Source organism: Lepisma saccharinum, chromosome 23, assembly GCF_977018435.1.
Source record: "Lepisma saccharinum chromosome 23, izLepSacc3.1, whole genome shotgun sequence".
NCBI classification, from domain to species: Eukaryota; Metazoa; Arthropoda; class Insecta; order Zygentoma; family Lepismatidae; genus Lepisma; species Lepisma saccharinum.
Window position 1 is genome coordinate 46,893,921 of NC_139251.1, and position 19,813 is coordinate 46,913,733.

The window sequence follows — 19,813 nt, forward strand, 5'->3', positions numbered from 1 at the left end:
CTTTTGTGTAGAATGATATACATATATATTTTTAAGTTACAATTATATAGTACATCCAGAATGTTTTATTTTCACTGGAAGAAAAGTTACTGAAATAGTTTTGGTTTCATTAACACACCCAATAAACATTTCCATAGTATGTTCATACTATATGCAGTATGAAAAACAGAAAAATGTATATTTACATGTAAGTTCTTATTTGCTTTAAACAAACTATTCAAATATTTTACAGGGGCGTTTACCAGAAAAAGCCTTTTCTATAGAAAAAAACAAAATCCATTCAAGCAATTTTAAGTGTTTTTTTAAAAAAAATCATCAAAAATTATTTTTTTCCACCCTTGATCCAATCTTGTTACGATGACAGCCCTAAACTCTGCGAGGGAGACCTTCAATCAGGTGTTGGAAAGTCTCTGGAGAAATGGCAGCACATTCTTCCTGAACTGCTGGAGCCAGAGCAGGTTGTGATGTGGGTCTTTGGGGTCTGGAGTGAACTTTGTGTTCTAATTCATCGCCAAGGTGTCAAGTGGGATTTAAGTCAGGGCTATGGGTTGGCTATTTCATTTCTGTAATGTTCTTGCCCACACAGGCCCTACTTTATGACAGGGAGCATTGTCATGGTGATATAGGCAATAGTTATAATTAAATTGTTCTACCGTAAACTGTACAAAATGTATTTGTGCCCTTCTGCATTTAGATTTCCATTTCAATTTTTAAGAGGGCCCATGGGACCACTTTCGAATGATACGCTCGATTGAATAGAATCAAATATCATTTCAAGTGACAATCATGGAAATGTGTGTGTAAAAATCCACACTGGTAGTTTCAGCCCATAATAGTCTATTCATTTTCATATATCACTGTATTGGTAAGATAGTCATCATTTCAATGTTATAATGTAGTTTAGTCTATGTTCATTTAACTTTCAATTTCATTGCATCTTGCACTTCACGATCCATATTTGACGACCCATTACCAGACAAATTACGATTATATATGAACTAATAGTTGTTTTTCTCCCTTTGAGAAGGAACTGTATTTAGACTTTTACAAGACCATGGCATATGAAGTACATTGTTTTATATATATATATATATATATATATATATATATAAAGGCAGAATATTGCACTAAATTACAGACTATTTATAAATATATCACATCGGTAATATTACTAAAACATATTCATCATAGGTGTATACCTATGTTGGCAAATACCAGATTAATCTGTCCCATTGCTAATAATAAAGGAGAAGATAGTATGGTTATGAGGGGAAATAGGGGAGGCTATTGTACTGGGTATCCAGTACTCTCGACTCTGGGATAATGCATTTAGACCTGAATTTCTTGGATCTTATGACAACCCTTTTGTAAAAACAGTTTTATGAAAGTCTCAAGGAACTACATGAGGAACCATTGACAATACTGATGACATTTGTGAAGTGTTTCTGACAGGACCATGTCTCGATAATTCTCAAATTTATTGAACTAATCACATGGCACTATATGTGCCAAATACTTTCATAACAGGAATAATTTCTCTGAATAAATTTGCAGAACGGCATATTGTTCTTCAGTTGTACAGGGTGTCCGAATTGGAATGTCCTAATTTGAAATTTTTATAATGAACATACGAGACGGTCGATGGTAGCATAACTGAAAATTTGAAATAGTTAGAAGAAAGGAAGGTGACATTTTTTTGTGTTCCAGGTGGTGAAAGAATTCGAAGTAATAATTTCTGTAAATCTCAAGTTAGCAACCAATACTATGGGACATAGTGTATTTAACCAAAGTGACACCAGGAAACAGCTTCGTAAAAGCATTACAGTTGCCATTGGGACAGTCACCACACATGCTACAGGCCACCTGGCAGGAAACTGAATATTGGCTGGACATCCCCCGTACGACTGAGCATGTAGAAATATACTAATTACTACTTTGCTCTCAGAAACTTTACGACTATGTATATTTATTGATGTATAATTCATTTAGACACTTCAAATACATGTGGAGTTACAGACAGTTGCCATTGGGGCATTTCTATTCAGACACCCTGCGTACTTCTCAATCTGGGGTACCATTGTTTATACTGAGCTGTATATATGCAGGAAATATCCATGTTCTACCTAACCTGTAATTTACTGACACCTTTTGGAACTAATACCACCAGCTATCCCATACCTTTGTGACCAATTGCAGCCTCTTCGCTTCTTTAAAACCAGTTATATGCTGGGATACCAAATTCTTTGATACACTACTCCCACTCCAATGTTGTATGCTGGGTTCAAAACTTTGGCTCTCTCTTCATATCATAATGCTGGGTGGTGGGAGGCTCTTTATCATTCAATTTTTGGGATTTTGAAGTGATGTGACATTGTGATTAAAAATTCATACCTTACAAATAATTATAAAAAATGTGACAATATCATTAATTTAGAAACAGTAAGCAAAGCATTTAAAGTATTTCATGGTTATTTATAAAATATATAAACTTCTTACCTTCAATATTCAATTTGAACAGGAACTTCATTCTTCTCTTGCAGACCTACAAGACAGCGTGGTAAGACACTAGGGGTTCCGGGTTCAAATCCCGGTCTGGGCATGAGTATTCTTTGTGAATGCCCCTTTATAAATTTTATCATATTGTCACTCATCCTCATCGCCATGATTAGCTAAAAGTGCCAGAAGAGAGAGACTAAATAACAAAACTAAATCAAATTCTTTCTTCTCTTCTTTGGGATGGCAGAGGCCTGCATATCTTCACGATTTGAGACTTGACTTTATACCAAAGCCAAGAATATGGTTTCGTCATTAGTTCGTTAATTATGTCGCTCATTGTCATTCACTCATAACACAAGCACATATTAAAAAATATACATAATTCACTCACTCGTTACACTAAACGCAAGGCCTGCAGCCTCTTAATAATTCAAATTCTGCGCAGTAAGGAACAAATTTTCTAAAACACCCTTCAAGTGATTTCCACTCGCGGATTGGTCTTTGTCATCCTGCCAGTCTCCCCCAGTTTAAAGCCTCGTCACCATTGTAAAGCATGGGTGATTGAAGAGGTCAATGGCCTCGCTTCTGCAAGTGTTCAATGGGACAGTGTTGCTCTTGGCCCAGAGCACAATTTCAGTCGCATGCCACCCTTTTCCCATTCATGTAATTGCAGTTTCTAGAGATGGACGATATCGTGATATATCATCACAGACGATATATTTTTTCTATATCGTGAAATTGGTAATATCGATATATATTCCCAAATATCATGATGATATATCACCAACACTATATATATGTATATCACCAAAATATCGTGACGTTATATTGTCTAGTTGATATTGCCTAGACGATATTTTTTCAATATCACGATATGTCATCCATAGTTTAATTTCAAAATTTCCCTTGTCTAGGAAAAAATCCATGCTGGTCAGCAAGTTTTGTAATACAATTGGCATCGCTGTGAGGTCCTATCTAATGACTTATCTGTCCAGCGCTTGGGCTAGAAGCCACAAATACATCATACGGTGGTAGCTCTGCCTCCTCAGTACCATTAGGCTGAGCAGGTGCTGGTTGGGAAAGAATCTTCAGGAGGAAACCTGGCAATAGTTTAAAGACGACCATTCACTATCGCTTTCTTTCACGATCGTTATGAGAGAGTGAAGAATCAGTCACATTTGGAAGTCTCCTGCATTTTAATTTGGCCTTCGGAAATAGCCTAGCTAGCCTAGCTCCTAGCTCACTCTATACATATAGTTATTGTGGACCAAGAAGCAAGAAATGAAATGAAAATGCTATGAACGCCTGTTTCTTTATTTCTCAGAGTAACTTACATCAGATTCCATAAAATACTGTAATTTTCATAACCGTATACAATATTAAAAGCATTACAGGAACTGGAAGTTACATTGTTTAAAAATTTTACAAACATGTTGCATATCCTGTTTAATTACCAGGTACAACTCATTTGTATAAAAAAATATACATTCATTGTAATATAAATAGAAAAGAAAGGTTCATATGTAACAAAAACATTTTTAGGTTAAACTTTTTTATTTTATTCCTAATTCAAATATTGCTTTTTTTCAGCAGCAAAAATGACATCTGGACCCAAAGATTGCTTTTAGTTTCCATTTCTTTTAATTGTGATTTATCATTACATAAATTATATCCTATGACTTAGCAGTTTAATATTTTAGGCCATTTTACAGACATTGCTAGGCAAATACTTGCATACATGGCAAAACATAATATAAAAGATGAATGATATTTTGTAGAGCATGTGCTTCTAATTTTCCACTCATTTTTTTTGTACTGAAATTGATTTGAAAAGTAAGATTGCAACGCATGAGGGGTTCCACACTTTTCGTGGAAATGGAGTTACATGTATAACTTAGAAGTGTGAAGTATCAACATTTCAGTGCCAGAAGTAAGTATCTACTAAGTTTCAAACTCTTGTTCATAGAGGCACCAATATGTTTGTGCTCCAATAGCTAAACATAGGACTAAGTTATTAAAATGTGCATTTTCCTTGTAAACCCCTCATATGTGATCTAACTTAAACAATTAATTCACAGACTATACATTGCCCAGAAAGACAGTAGAAGGTAATGAGTCCATTGTTATATTCATTCAATTGTTTACAGAATGCAATATTTAGTAATTGAAAGAAAACTCTGTGGAAGGCAGACTCTACATCTGAATAAGTACAGCCAACAGCAAAGATCATAGCATCGCTATTTTCATCTTCCTTTGTTCTACCTGCTGCGCTGTTTTAAGGAATGGAATTCTGATAATTAAAGCAGATGTTGTCCTCAACTTATTGATGTTATTATTTCAACTCATTATCACCACAACAGATCGAATGAAAATGGTCATGGACTATTATTTTGCCATTGAGTGTACATCTTCATCTCAATATGTATACAATCAGAAGCAAATTGAATGAAAATAACAATGAACTACAATTATCTTTGTTAGCAATGGTGCATTGTTTCTTTTCTAAAAATTATTTCCACGACAGCATTGTTTGTTTCAATGGAAAACTGAAATTCTAGAGTGCACATTTGTAGAAGCCCTCCTTAACATCAATAATATTCAACACACGGCCATGAAAATACGCAACTGGGCAGAATTGCGCTGGTGCCACATATGGTAAAAGAAAAACCAGAGCGGGACAAAAGTTGCTGTTCCCACGTACTGTGTGGCAACATCAACCGGGCTTCTTTGCCTAGCTCGAGCATCAGACCAACCTCTCTCCGGGACACTTGTGTGTCATACCTAACCTTTCGATCAAAAGACCAACTCTACAAAGAGATGTTTCATTCTCTTCAACACACGGGGTTGTGCTCCGGCGTGGCAACAGTGCCAACTTCTGCCACCCGCCTAATTTCATGGCTGTTCATTTAGTGATTCTTTTGATCTGAACACCATTTTGTTATGAGGCTGAAAATCATCCTTGCTTTTACAACTAAATGAATTACGTATGAAATAAATGCTGATTCTTTGGTCCTGAGTGGAAACACCTTACACATGTGAGCTATTAATGAATGAATTTGATGCTGTAGCAGCAATCGATCAATTATTGCCATTTATGAAGTTATTTGCTCTGGACACTAATATTGTTTGATTGATCCCACAATGTACTTGCAGACACTATTTTTTTTTGTTTGTTTGTCATTTTACATTGGGAATGATAAAATATATACCTAACAGTTCTGCAAATACATGAAACCACAATGTATTGAACATGATTAGAACTTTAAGCATAATTGGTGCAACTTGTTTAAAGTGAACATGATGTGGCATGATCAAAGATTCATTTTTCACGTTTAAAATAAAATTTAATATGAATCTGCTACCATTGTGCTCTTAATGTTATATAAGAAAAGGTAAAACTATCCCATTCACTATGTTGCACCATGAAGGTTCGGAGGATGGGCCCCACATGGAGGGATGGAGCACCATGCTCCAGCTGCCTTCGCACCGTAGGTGTGGGAATCAAACCCATGTCTCCTTCATGGTAGTCAGATGTCGTACCAAATTAACTCTGGTGTTATGAAAATTGCACAAAACCTGGAAAATTATTTGAGGGAACAAAAAAAATAATAAAACTACTGTCGCATGTATTCTTTGAGTAGCACCAATGAATGGTTAAAGCTCAAATACTTTACAGATTTTACAGATGTTCAAGTAAAAGTAAGTTCTTGGAATGGCTAAGTCAAAATATATTTCTCCCCAAAGCTCCACTCTTACCTACAGATGAAAAATGGAATGCTACAAGACATGGAGGAACCATCTACCCAAGCTGTTTTGCAAAATTTAAAAGAAATAGAGATTTACTGCACTCTTTCATGTGAAGGAAAGTATGAAATTGGCACCATTCAAAATTTGATATGGATAGTCGGCAGCATTAGTCTTGAATCCTTTACAAAATTCACAAATGCTCGTAAAATGTAATTTCAATTAATTGGATGATATAAAATATATGCACATTTTGATGTGCATACTTGACACGTGAAATTTCAGAAAACCTAGAGAGTTGTAGCATTTATATGATGGCATAGTCATTACTACATTAACATGAAAGTAATACAGAGATACTGTCATTTGTGCTGCTCAGTTTTAGGATATTTAACTTAATTTTTAAAATTTTGTACATTTATGTTTTTATTTTCAGGCAGTTCAGTTATAAAGACACTGTCTTTTTCTCCTTTTACTCAATATATATTTCCTACAGTCTACTTTCAAAGCTTACATAAAAGCAAATCATTTATCTTAGAAAAAAAATAATCAAACAATTAGAAAAAATGAGATTCCATTTCAAGTTAAAGGTAAAAGTAAATAGTGTAACAAACACAGCCTTGTGTTTCCTTCTCTCAAATCCAACATTTTAGAGCAAAAATAATGTTACTATTTATTACAAACTATAAGTTTGTTTAGGGAATAAGTTCATTATACAGGGTGGAGCATATTGTATCTACCAATAATAGCCGGAATGCAGGTGTGCATGCGCAAAAGTCTCTCATGCTTAGGCCGGTGGAAGTCTGGCAACCTGTCTGCCATGGAATATTCGCTTGTTCAGACAAGAATCGTGGCCAGCAATGCCAACCCTAGCATAATGGTGCTAAACCTAGCATAATTTAACCGTCTTTGGCACCTAGCACCCTGTGTTTGGCATAACAGCCAAATCTAGCATAATCTGCAACCGTCGGTAGATATTGAACGCAAAGGAAAGTGCTCTGAAGAAGTAAAAATAAAAGTAACTGCACATCTCTATTTCAGGAGTGGACATGTTTCCAACAAAAGAGAGTAAACCGGCCCAGGAATCCCGTCCCCCACCAACGTCTTTCGTCTCTTCCGCATCTTCCTGCCATAAAATCGAAAATTTGTCCTTTCCTAGCACCGACACACCTAGTATTTTTGAGCGTGTGGGATAAAATATAACATTTGAAAATAGTAATAAAATATATTGTTAATAATAATAATAATAATAATAATACTGCCCTAGCACAATTGGGTGGCATTCTAGCAGAATTTCACAGTTCGAACAGCACTTTTCGTAGCTGAGGGGTTGGCAACGCTGATGGTGGCAGTGAATGCGTTCATCCGGACAGGTTCCAATCGGGAGACTGAGCAGGCACTGTGATGACGGTCCAATGACCAAGCCAGAGCGTCACAACATGATACAATGGGTCAGACATTACAAAGGAAATGGCAGCATGCAAAACAAAAGTTTCCAGGTCAGAGGAGGCATATTCTCTGGAGCCTGATGCTTCTGTGCTGTGCCTGCTGTCTCTCCTGAATGGAACCTGTTCGAATGAATGCCTCCACTGCCACAATTTGTGTGAACCGGCAAACGTTCCATGGCAGACTGATTGCCAGACTTGCAGCTGCCTGAGCATGTGAGACTTCTGTGCACGTGTACCTGCATTCTGACATGGTTGCCACCTGATATTAGTAGATTCAATATGGCCACCCTGTATTTTTACCAAAATTTCTTCAGTAAATATGTTTTGTATTTTGTGTATTGAATAGAGATGTTTTAAATGATATCACATTTTGCACTTCCTGGAGTGAACATACCATAACAAACTGCATATAGGTTAACAATTGCACCATGTTTGGTTACGAGGGCACAGTGAGCACACTATATTCAAGATATTTGTCAAACAGTTATACGTTGATAACAAACAAGGCTAAGGCATGTTATCTGTAGATTCGTATTTACCAGAAAACACCCACATTAAGATATTACCTTTGTTACAACCTTTTGCAACTATTTTCCTATTGTTAGCAACAAGTACTTGCTCTTAAAATGAAATCTTCTCATCGTCAAAAATAGGCATGGTGTGAGTTGGTGCTACTTCCAACAGGAGTTGGAAAAACACTGTTATCCCATCTGAAAACAAATGGTAAGTCAAAATGTTAATCTAGTCATCTGAACGATGCTATTTCATGATAAATCAAATTATTTTTATGCTATTTCATGATTAGTTTGAAGATAGCTGTGTGTGGTAAATTTATCATCATTTACCAAATTTCATTTTATACTAACATTGCAAGAATAAAAATTCTAAAAACAAGTTTTATAAATAGTATTAATTCCTTAATTTGAATAAATACATGGGATTTAATAGTGGCAACACTGCTGTATATATGCCATGAAACATAACCGGTGCTTCTTGCTTATCCCACATGTTAGTTTGATACCTAACTTACCTCCCAGTAAGTGGACTCTTCCTACCAACACTAGGCACATGCGCAATGATGAGAGGAATAGAGTATAGTCATTAACCATGTGCAGTATTACTGTTCATTTTTGGAACATAACCTGCGACCTGCATTGCAAAACAAGAGGCGACACTTTCTGCTGAATTCTCCCATCATTTGCAGGACAGTGCTCGGATGCATGTACCTCAACCTGTGGCTGATTTGTTAGTTCGATGGGGTTGGTAGGTGCTCTACCATCCCTATACTGCCCGGTGACTTTGATTTGATCCCTAAGCATTCGCTTCCCAATTGTTCCAAAAGATTCTTCAGGCAATAGACTGCTTCATTCAAACCATCAACAGAACAGGCACTGCTACATGAACACTACGACTTCCACATCGCAACGGGTTGGTGACAATGCTGGTGACTACATCAAAGGGTGGTAAAAGTTTTACGGAGGTATCTCTTTCGTATCGCTTATAAATAAATAGTTGCCACTATTAAATCTCCAACTCACATATTTAATTTATTCACTTTATGAATTTAGCATACTAGAAATGGATTAGAAAAATTTCTTCAAATTTTCAGACTTGCGTAAGTCCTTCCCTAGGGATGAACAAGGATTCATTAGTTATACAGGGCTATGCAAAATGATTGTTGGGGTTTCAATAATTTTTCCTGGGAAGGTCAGTAAACATATGGCATTTATAACCATGCCAATTGAGGGAGACAACTCGCAAAGTTTTATTTTGTAATAGGCACTGACCATAGGCGTCGCCAGAATTTTTTGCAGGGAGGTGGGAGAAATGATAAAAGTTGAATAGGATAAATAAGTATTATTACCACAGTTATAAATGTTGTTATACAATAAGAAATATAAACTAACAAAAATAAATTTTATTTGAAATAATAATAACCAATAATTATATATGTATATAATTATTTTTATTATTATATAAATGGGGAGACTCGATCCACCAAACGAGTGAATACCAGCACAACTATTTTCCATTATTTCGTTTGCATTTTATGCAGTTAGTATCTGAATGCATTTTGATATTAACCTTTGCACGTCCCGGCTTCAAATGTTAGGGGAAATTTTTGTTCATAAAGTGTGTTGTGTGACCTCTCACCTAAAACTGTAATTATTAGAATTTTGAAAACTGTGGAACCTTTTGTTCTTTGAATGAAATGGTAGAATATAACCTTGTTCCTGTATTTTTCACTCAATGTTTTCGATCCAATGCATTTTAATTTGATTATTCCGTTTGAATACTAACTAAATGAACTTTATATCTGTTCTTATCAATAAGAGTAACAAACTTTCGGCTTTATTGTATCTTTGAATGAACAATGTCAATTTTCGGGGGGTCCACCGACCCATTTGGCCCCCCTCCCGACACCCATGGCAGTGACCTGTAGTTATGCATTTGGCCCCTAGGGACAAGTTTTGCAAGTACAAGTACCAGGTGGTTATAATTAAAGTGATGGTGTTCAGAGTGGTACAGCACGGGCTGTAATGAGAGTTGCAGTCTGAAACTTCGTAGATATGCTAATGAAGCAATGCGCTCGCGAATTATGCAAAAAAAAAAAAAAACAATTCTCGCCACCAGGGTAAAAAAATTGCGCTGTAAGCAGTCAAAACTTGGTATAGTTACAGGAAAAACACTATAAATCGCAGAAAACAATACTCTTTGTAATAAAATATCGCTACAATTTCACTATTTGAATTACATGAACATTACTAAAGGAAAAAGCAACAAGCGCCACCAACAACAACCAGGGAGCTCACACAATGGTTAGGCATTGTCACCGACTTTGACGTCCGATTTACGGAAAATTCCACTTGACTGCTTACAGCGCCATTTTTTACCCTGGTGGCGAGAATTGGAACTTTTTTTTTTTTTTTTTTTTTGCATAATTCGCGAGCACATTGCTTCATTAGCATATCTATGAAGTTTCAGACTGCTACTCTCATTACAGCTCGTGCTGTACCACTCTGAACACAGTTACTTTAATTATAACCACCTGGTACAATGCATGTATTAGTCATAATGCAAAATGGGATCGTACATACCCATGCAGTTAAAAACTATTCCATAGTACACAAATGGCACGTAGAACACCAGGCCAGCAATGATGAACATAGTTGCATACAAATACTCAATCTGTGGGTGGTCTATGATAGGAGCCACAATCAGGTAGACGGATATCACTAACACAATAATTGGAATGATAATAGGCACCTGAAAGAAATTAAAATGTATTAGTATTATGTAAACTCCATTGGTGGCTCGTGGTCTGGCTCTATGGATGTGCACTTCAGTCTATCGTCCAGAAGTGTTATACCACCCCTGTGAAATACTCACATCCGTTTTTGCGTACATAATGAAGCTTAATATATTGGCAACCCAAGTTTTGATCACCTTTCACCGAAAATGGGGCTATGACAGAGTTATATATATTTCATGATTTTTTTAACACAAATTTTTTTACAAATTTCAAATATTTCAGAAATTATCCAGCCAATCACGAGAAGAACGATGTTATTGTGCAGTATGTAATTCAGCATTCGATACCTGACAAAATCACTCAAAACATAGAAATACCGATCTACAATATCAACACTATTGCAAAATATTTTGTAAAAACTCTCTCCCCGGCTCTGCTGATACTAATGAACAAGGAGAATAATAGCATTGGCATACACCAAAGACGACGATCCAACCACCACATGGAGGAAATCAGTTGTAATCTATCTAGCTGTTGTTTCTTTCTCATGACAGACTGATCAAACCAAGCAAAATCAAGAAATGTTAAAGCAAATAACAGTACTCACTAAGTTCACACTGCCCTGCTTCATAATCGTACTTCAGAATTTTCCTTCTCTTCCACCATATCCATATATTACTGCAGTTAACTACAGGCTTTGTAGCTAACTTCCCTCCAAAAATTCAATAATGTTAAGTCTGCTTTCACTATGTACGGTTTCCCTATTCACCATGAAATCAAACACTTTGCACTGAAACAGGAACGACCTTTTGACAGTTTTAAATAATTGTGTAACACAGTAACAGCCACACACTGCAAAACAGCTGACTATTTGATGCACGCTCCCTCCCCGTGGGTTGATATCGGCTACTGCACCACAGAGGCTGTTTATTTTGACCAAGATGCACGAAGCAAAGGCATGCTTAAAACACCCGTTTTGGTTTCAGTTGCCCTCTCCTCCATTTCTTCCCCTGTTATGCTCGGGACAATATACCATCGAAATTTCCCTTAATATATATATATATATATATATAAACTCAATTTGTGATGATGTATGGGTTGCATTGCCTGCATCACACGATCTCCAATGGAATGGGTTTGCAATACTACATTTGCTTGCACACAAATCGCTGCGTTCACAGCCTTCCTAAATGATGTAACCTCCCCTCACACGGTGCTAAAGCCAAAACACCCAATCAGCGTCCTCTATGAGACTGCTGCAACAGCGTCAAAGCGGGGGAAACTACCATTGTGTTCAAGCCCCGATCACGGCCTGGTTTACGCAGGTTGATATCACGGATCGCAGACTTCTCCACCATCTCTCTTGGTGGAGCGGCATGGGAACACTTGATGTTTCGAAGGAGATAGAGTTCAATAAATAATTATAATAATTTTGATTTGCATTACAGATTAATTTGGGTGTGCATGTGCAAATAGGCAGAAGCCGCTACTGGTAAACTCAAGTTTATTGCCCTAATAAATACATACATATATGTGTAAGGATCCATTTGAAAACCTTGTTCTTTGAATTTTAATTACAACATTTTTAAATCAAGATTTTTACTTTCACACATACATTGAAAGATGATGATGTTAACATGTGTAAAAATTTGAAATACTATTAAATCATATTTTATGTGTTTGTAAGCTAATCAAAAGTGTGTGAAGGTGTTAGACAATGTGAAGAGAAGGGAATGGTATACCTAGCAATTTTTTGTTATGAATTTTAACCCTGAATTTAGATATCTTTATTGGGAAAAGTAATATGAAAAATCTACATCTAAAGTGTAAATCACCAACCCTGAGACCTTCTGTAAACAAACGGTCTCACCGATTCGATGTATCACTCCGCGTCAGTTGATTCATGACCGCAATCATCTGCTGTTACACTCATAGTTCGCTGCACCTATTCATTTTATATAAGAGCCTCTGAATGTGACAACCCGCTCTCAAAACATCAGACGAATATGCAGCCGCATACATTGTTACTCTCCCGGTCATTCTCTCTTTCATAACCCTTAAAACTGCAGACACTGACACACCACTGCACTGGGATACCAACTTAACCACTTCATTTACTGGTTTCTCAGGATACCACTGACAGAACGTTACATAAATATTGAGTAGAATCTGTTTCTCACCCCTTTTCAAAGGCTGTCCTTGCTGGTGTTTTGAAAACAAGCTCAGAGAACACTGAGACCTTCCCGCACGCATAGAACTTGGCATGTTATTTTTCTAAGGATAAGTCAGGCAATATTACTAAGTTGCACTACTTCCTTGCTGTTCACATGATTATTTTTAGAAAATAACCAATGTTATAAAATATCATTATGTACACAAATCTCTAAGCTCATTGAAAGTTACAATGCATATTACTACAAAATGTTCACACTTATCTTGCCTTGCCATGTCACCAAGTTATTTTACGAAGTGTGCTGTATTTGGCGGAACGAAAATTGTTATTAGGATGCTTGTCAAAGTTTCCAACTGCAATAAATTTACGAACTTTCTTTGTCTTGTTTTGATCATCATCATCAATATATTTATTGGACTTACAGCAATGCATATGGCTGTTTATGCCCATTATATATTTTATTTACATAATTTCAAATACACTCCTATCTATATCTTCCTTAGAAATATACATTACCATGTTATATCGTTTTGTCTAAAAAAATGCAAGTAAAATATATTCAATTCACATGCAAGCAAGAAGCCCAATTTATGGGAAATGATTACTGGTGCAAAGAGTTAACCATAAAGGTGAAGCAATAAGTAAAAAAAGAAAGAGCATTGGGTTTAAAGTGAGACGTCACTTGCGGCAGCATATCCCATACTACAAATTGGCCATTGTTTTACCTTACGTAATGAATCCTGTGGATTTTCTCATGTGGATTATTTTACTTCTATGAGTTTGCAATGCTTTCTGCATGCAGGTGGTTTTGTTTACAGAAGGTCTCAGGGTTGGTGATTTGAACTTTAGTTTGTAGTGTAACAATTGTAGTATTGATATTTTGATTGCCTATTTGGTGTTTTTTATTCATAAATTTGAATTATGTCTTTAAATATAAGTATTGAACACAACTAAAAATTTGATATTACATTTAAAATTGTGATACGGTTATTGGTGGTTAAATATTTGAAGCATTTCATAAAATTATTATTATTTTTTTATATAAATTTATAATTTTCCCAAAATTTTCAACATCTCTGCGTATAATCATTCAGCTTAATTATTGTGGAGAGCAATTTTTGTAAACTATAAAGTGCTTTGAATATCCTCAAGGGCAGTCCTAAATTACTTCAACCAATCCAAAATGGTTTATCATTCCTTCTGATGTTAAGGGCAAGAGGTACGTTTCCCTTCACAAAGTGCAAAAATCTATGCGACTTTGTAGCAGGCATAAGCTACAATTTCACAGGGAAAACTTATATTCCTTTGTATTTTCCTCTAGGAAATGCACACTTGAAGAGAAAGGATGAAGAAAATAACATCAGAACCGAAATGCCAAAATGGAATTTTCAATAGTGAAAACATTAAGTTCAAGAAGTAGCATTTTCATTCTCCATATGAAATACACAGGAGTATATATTTGTTAATATCTTTTGCCTCTTTAGGCTAACCATAATCAGGATGATTAGATGAAGCTGATGAAAAGGGCTTGAACCTAAAACTTTGTGATGAATAAGTCGTATTGTGCCTGTCTACCAAGATGTCCTTGAACAGAAGTCAAATTCATGGACAGACAGATTTGTGATATTTGGAAGTAATTTGTGAATAGAAAAAACAAACAAATGTTTTGGAAACTCCTTTTATATTTTTTTGGTTTCACATGCAGTGTAGTGTTTCCTGTTTTGGTATTCTCATGCAAGTTTCCTCGCAGGCGAGGAAAGGTTAAAGTTAAGCTTACCTTGTAGGGCCGTGGGAAGTCTGGCTTGGTGTATCTCATCACAAGAAGGGCAACCATGGCACCTCCGTAAAATATCCATGCAGTGAAGCTGAAGAAATCGATCAAACTTTCAATGTTGCCAGGTAAAACCATAGCAACTGCTATCAGGGACTGAAATGAAGCATTAAAAATATTTCAGAATGGGTTTTCTTTGTACAGTCACCGGAATAAAAATGGGACACCTGGATCCTGAAATGCTCACTTCCCTGCAAGGTGTTGTATGTCCAAGGCGATAAGTGGATCTTAATAGCAAAATTTTCAATGACAACTTTTACCACTACCATAGAGTTAGGCAACACACACAACACCTTGCAGAGAAGCGAGTATTTCAGGATATAACAGTTGGGCTGAAAAGTTCGTAGGCTGACTCATAGATGGCGTTACTAGAATTAAATCCATGTGATTTTTACTTAGTACTAACCTTCAAAAGATACGTGTATAAATTTCACAGCTGCCGGATAATTAGTTCGTGAGATATAGCATTGTGAGTGAAGCAGCTTTTGTTATTGTGAAAAAATGGATAAAAAAGAATTTCATGTGTTAATAAAGCATTGCTTTTTGGCGAAAAAAAAATACTGTTGAAGCCAAGGCTTGGCTTGATAAACATTATTTGGACTCTGCACCAGGAAAATCAACCGTTGAGAAGTGGTTTGCTAAATTTAAACGAGGCGTAATGAGCATCGAAGACGATGCACGCAGTGGACGCCCCAAAGAGGCTGTTACCGACGAAAACATCAAAAAAGTCCACAAAATAATTTTAAATTATCGTAAAGTGAAGTTGATCGAGATAGCTGAGATATTACATAGCGTTGTTGGAGCGTTTAAAGGATGAAATCACGAAAAAACGGCCCCATTTGAAGAAGAAAAAAGTGCTGTTTCATCAAGACAATGCACCGTGTCACAAATCAATGAAAACGATGGCAAAATTATATGAATTAGACTACGAATTGCTTCCCTATCCACCATATTCTCCAGATCTGGCCCCCAGTGACTTTTTCCTGTTTGCAGACCTTAAAAGAATGCTCGCTGGAAAGAAATTTAGCACTGATGAAGAGGTAATCGCCGAAACTGAGGCCTATTTTGAGGCTAAAGAGAAATCGTACTATAAAAATGGCATCGAAAAATTGTATGACCGCTATAATTGTTGTATCACCCTCAAAGGCAACTATATTGAATAATAAAATCGAATTTTGTCAAAAAAATATTTTTTACTATGTTAGCCTACGAACTTTTCAGCCCAACTGTTAGGTGTCCCATTTGTATTACCAGTGACTGTACATGTGAACTTACTAAGAGAACAGGCAGTATTCCAACCAAGCTTAAAAATCAGAACAAGACATGTCTAGTATCTATTGATACTCTATTGGTTATCGGCTGATACATCCATATCAGTGAAATACTTCTACCAATCCAATATACAGGGTGTCCCAAAAGGTACTTTACCATTTCAATGTCATATAACGAGACATGTAATTCACTTAGAGAAACAAAGTAAGTTTAATGTGATACACCAACTCAAAAAGTTTTGTTCTGTTAGGTAATGAATAACTTCCTTGTCTTTCCAGGTGGCAGGAGCAACATAGTTTGAGAAATGGAGTCTGCACAGGAAAAGGTGCAGTGTGTGGCTTGGTTTATTGAAACCAAGTCCAGAGAAATTTCAGAATGCGATATGGAAAACCACCACCCTCTTGGCCATCCATAAGAAAATGGTACAGGAACTTCATGCAGGCAGGCAGTGTGGATTTGAAGCACCATGTAGGCAGGCCAAGAACAAGTGAAGAAGATACGGAAAGAATTCAACAGGCTTTCCAGCATTCACCACAGAACTCTATTAGGAAGGAATCACAGGAGCTGCAAATCCCTTGCACAACAGTACACAGGGTGCTCTCTGGACTTGGGTGTCTAACTTGGTTTCAATAAACAAAACCACACACTGCGCCTTTTCCTGTGCAGACTCCATTACTCAAATTATGGTGATCCTGCCACCTGGAAAGGCAAGGAAGTTATTCATTACCTAACAGAACAAAACCTTTTGTGTTGGTGCATCAGATAAAACTTACTTTGATTCTCTAAGTGAATTAAAAGTCTTGTTATATGACATTGAAGTTATAAAGTACCTTTTGGGACACCCTGTATATCTATAAGTAGCCTGTAACTTAGTGTAATTTTCTGCCACTTATTTTTTTTTCATTTCTTTTTTAAAGGCAAAACACACCTGGTTATAAACACTAATCAAGGAAGTTAATGAACATACATGGTCTTTAACGAACATTCACAACTTTAGATTGTATCGGTATTACAGGGTGAGTCAAAAGTCCCTGACCACCCCTTATAAAATAAAAGAGTGTAGATTGCAGCAATTGGTCATGGTAGTAATATGTTAGGCCTAGGAGGGAACTTTTTAGTGCATGTCGTGACAACGTCCGCCATCTTGGGCCCAACTTCATTTCTTGAAATGGGAAGGGGGGCATGTGGGCTAGAATTTCACCAGGAATTCAGTGATGAAGTCAGATTTATGAAAACTTGAATGATAATGATAGGCCTAACATATTACTACCACAACCAATTACTGCAATCTACACTCCCTTTCATTTTATAAGGGGTGGTCAGAGACTTGACACCCTGTATATTAGTTTTGGCAAATTTCATATAGGTAGTTTAAAGGTATTGGTAAAAATCGTATTGACCATTCCTACTAGTGACGCACATTCAAAGTACAAGGGTCGATCAAGGTTGACCAGGATTTTCGTACGTAAACAATCGATGAATAGCCGGATCATGATGAAACGTGAGGGTCACGTAATGTATTCCTTCGCGAGTAACTAGCGCCCGGCATGACATATTTCGCGCATGCGCAGCAGTTGCAGCGAACATGGCGGCAAGCAGTGTGTCTGTGGCTGTGGAGCAGCGGTGTGTAATCAAATTTCTCGTGAAGGAGAAAGTGAAACCAGCTGAGATTTTCAGACGATTGCAAGCACAGTATGGTGAACAAACGATGTCGCGGACAAGAGTGTACGAATGGTGTGAGCAGTTTCGCGAAGGACGGGAGCTGGTGACAAATGAAGTGCATGGACACATTCGACCGACTGCAGTCACACCAGTGAATATCGCACGTGTTGAGCAAATGATTCTTGAGAACTGGCGAGTAACAGTGCGGGATATTGATGCCGAGGTGAATATCAGTGTCGGGAGTGTTGAGACAATCATTCACGACCACTTATGCTTCCGCAAAATCTGTGCAAGGTGGGTTCCCCGCCAGCTGACATTCGATCAGAAGTGGACACGCAGGATGGTCTGTGAACAGCTTCTGAATCAGTTTCGAGCAGAAGGTGATGAATTGTTGCAATCCATCATCACGTGTGATGAAACATGGTTGCACAATTCAACCCCAGAGACTCAAAAGACGCAGCATGGAGTGGCGGCATAAAGGTTCCCCGCCCCCCAAGAAAAGCAAAATGCAGCCGTCCGCTGGAAAGATCATGGCAAGTGTCTTCTGGGACATGAAGGGCGATATCCATGTGGATTTTCTGGACAAAGGGAGCACGATTAATGCCCAGTATTACTCCACATTGTTGAGTGATGCTGTACGAAAGTCCATTCGCAGAAAAGACCTGGGATGTTGTCTGGAAATGTCATTCTTCTTCATGACAATGCCCGCCCTCACACGGCCAATGTGACAACAACAACTCTGGCCGACATGCGCTGGGAAGTTCTGCCCCATCCCCCCCTACAGTCCGGATTTAGCCCCCAGTGATTATCATTTGTTTGCACCCCTTAAAGACCATCTGGGAGGGAAGAAATTCACGACAGACGAAGCACTGCGGAGCGATGTCCTCCAGTGGCTACGACAACAACCAAGGAATTTGGGAGCTGCCAGAACGATGGCAACGGTGCCTCGGCGCACACGGAGAATACTTTGAAAAACTGACATAGTTTGGTGTTTCTTCTGCTACCTATTTCCTCTGCAGAAATAAAAGTCCCGGTCAACCTTGAACGACCCTTGTATATTAAAATAGTCTGTAATTGAATGCACAATTCTAAGTCATGACATGAAGTCAAAAAATTGAGAGGTATAGAATAAAAGAAAGGAAAGAAGCATGTTAGGAGATAAAATACAGGAGAGGAGAAAAATAAACTGGAGGCTAAAGGTGAGAAATAAGAGTAAAGAGAAAATATATCATCGACTTCCATGTTGTTTTTTTTTTACCCTTTTGTAACACAAAACTCCAACTAAAACAAAATATTGCAACTTACATGAAATATCAGTCCAGGAGCTGGTGTCAAACGACGTATGTGGACGTAAGACAAAATATCTAGCAGATGTCCTTCTCTACTAGCTGCATAACACAACCTGGAACAAGAGAAAACCATGTTTGAAAGTGTAAGTGAGAGTACCTTATGACAGACAAAGAATATCACAAAACCTTTACTAGGCATATACAGTAAGTAAACTTTTTCCTTTGGGGGTAGGGGTATGATATGGTCCTGGATTCAGGCATAATAACCAGTGGCACAACAGCCTCTGGGGGACCAGGGCCTACCTACCGACTGCTGGCCTCACTCCCACATGCATCAGCAGAGGTGGGCGGGCGATCATCCAACCTGTTATGGGGTGACATGTGGTCAGCCCAATGAACCCCCAATCATCGTTGTGGGTTTTCATGACTGGGTTATGCTACTCATTCATAGCTCTCACATTTCCTCACAAATGTGGATGGCCACCAGTCCCAAACACAGGCTGAAAAGTTGTAATGCTTCCCCCAGGAGACTCGAACCTGAGCGCATCCCGTAGCCGGAGATCAAAGCCTGACACCTTAGACTGCACAGCCACGATACAGATTCAGGCATAAACAGGAAATCAATATCCCACATTTTGCAAGAAG

The 19,813-nt window shown here is 37.5% G+C and overlaps 1 protein-coding gene across 4 annotated transcripts in view; it reads right to left on the reverse strand.

Moving 5' to 3' along the window:
• Positions 1-3,798: 3,798 nt before the first annotated feature.
• The window catches only part of sbm (L-type amino acid transporter sobremesa), a 199,233-nt gene continuing 183,218 nt past the window's right edge, over positions 3,799-19,813 (reverse strand). For all 4 annotated transcript variants that reach the window (XM_083110004.1, XM_083110007.1, XM_083110005.1 and 1 more), the window contains exons 10-13: positions 19,185-19,281; positions 14,892-15,041; positions 10,787-10,955; positions 3,799-8,398 (exon numbers count right to left, since the gene is read on the reverse strand). In XM_083110004.1, coding sequence (XP_082966130.1) covers positions 8,310-8,398; positions 10,787-10,955; positions 14,892-15,041; positions 19,185-19,281 — 505 coding nt within the window. In that variant the 3' untranslated portion in view covers positions 3,799-8,309. The remainder of the gene's footprint in view (positions 8,399-10,786; positions 10,956-14,891; positions 15,042-19,184; positions 19,282-19,813) is intronic.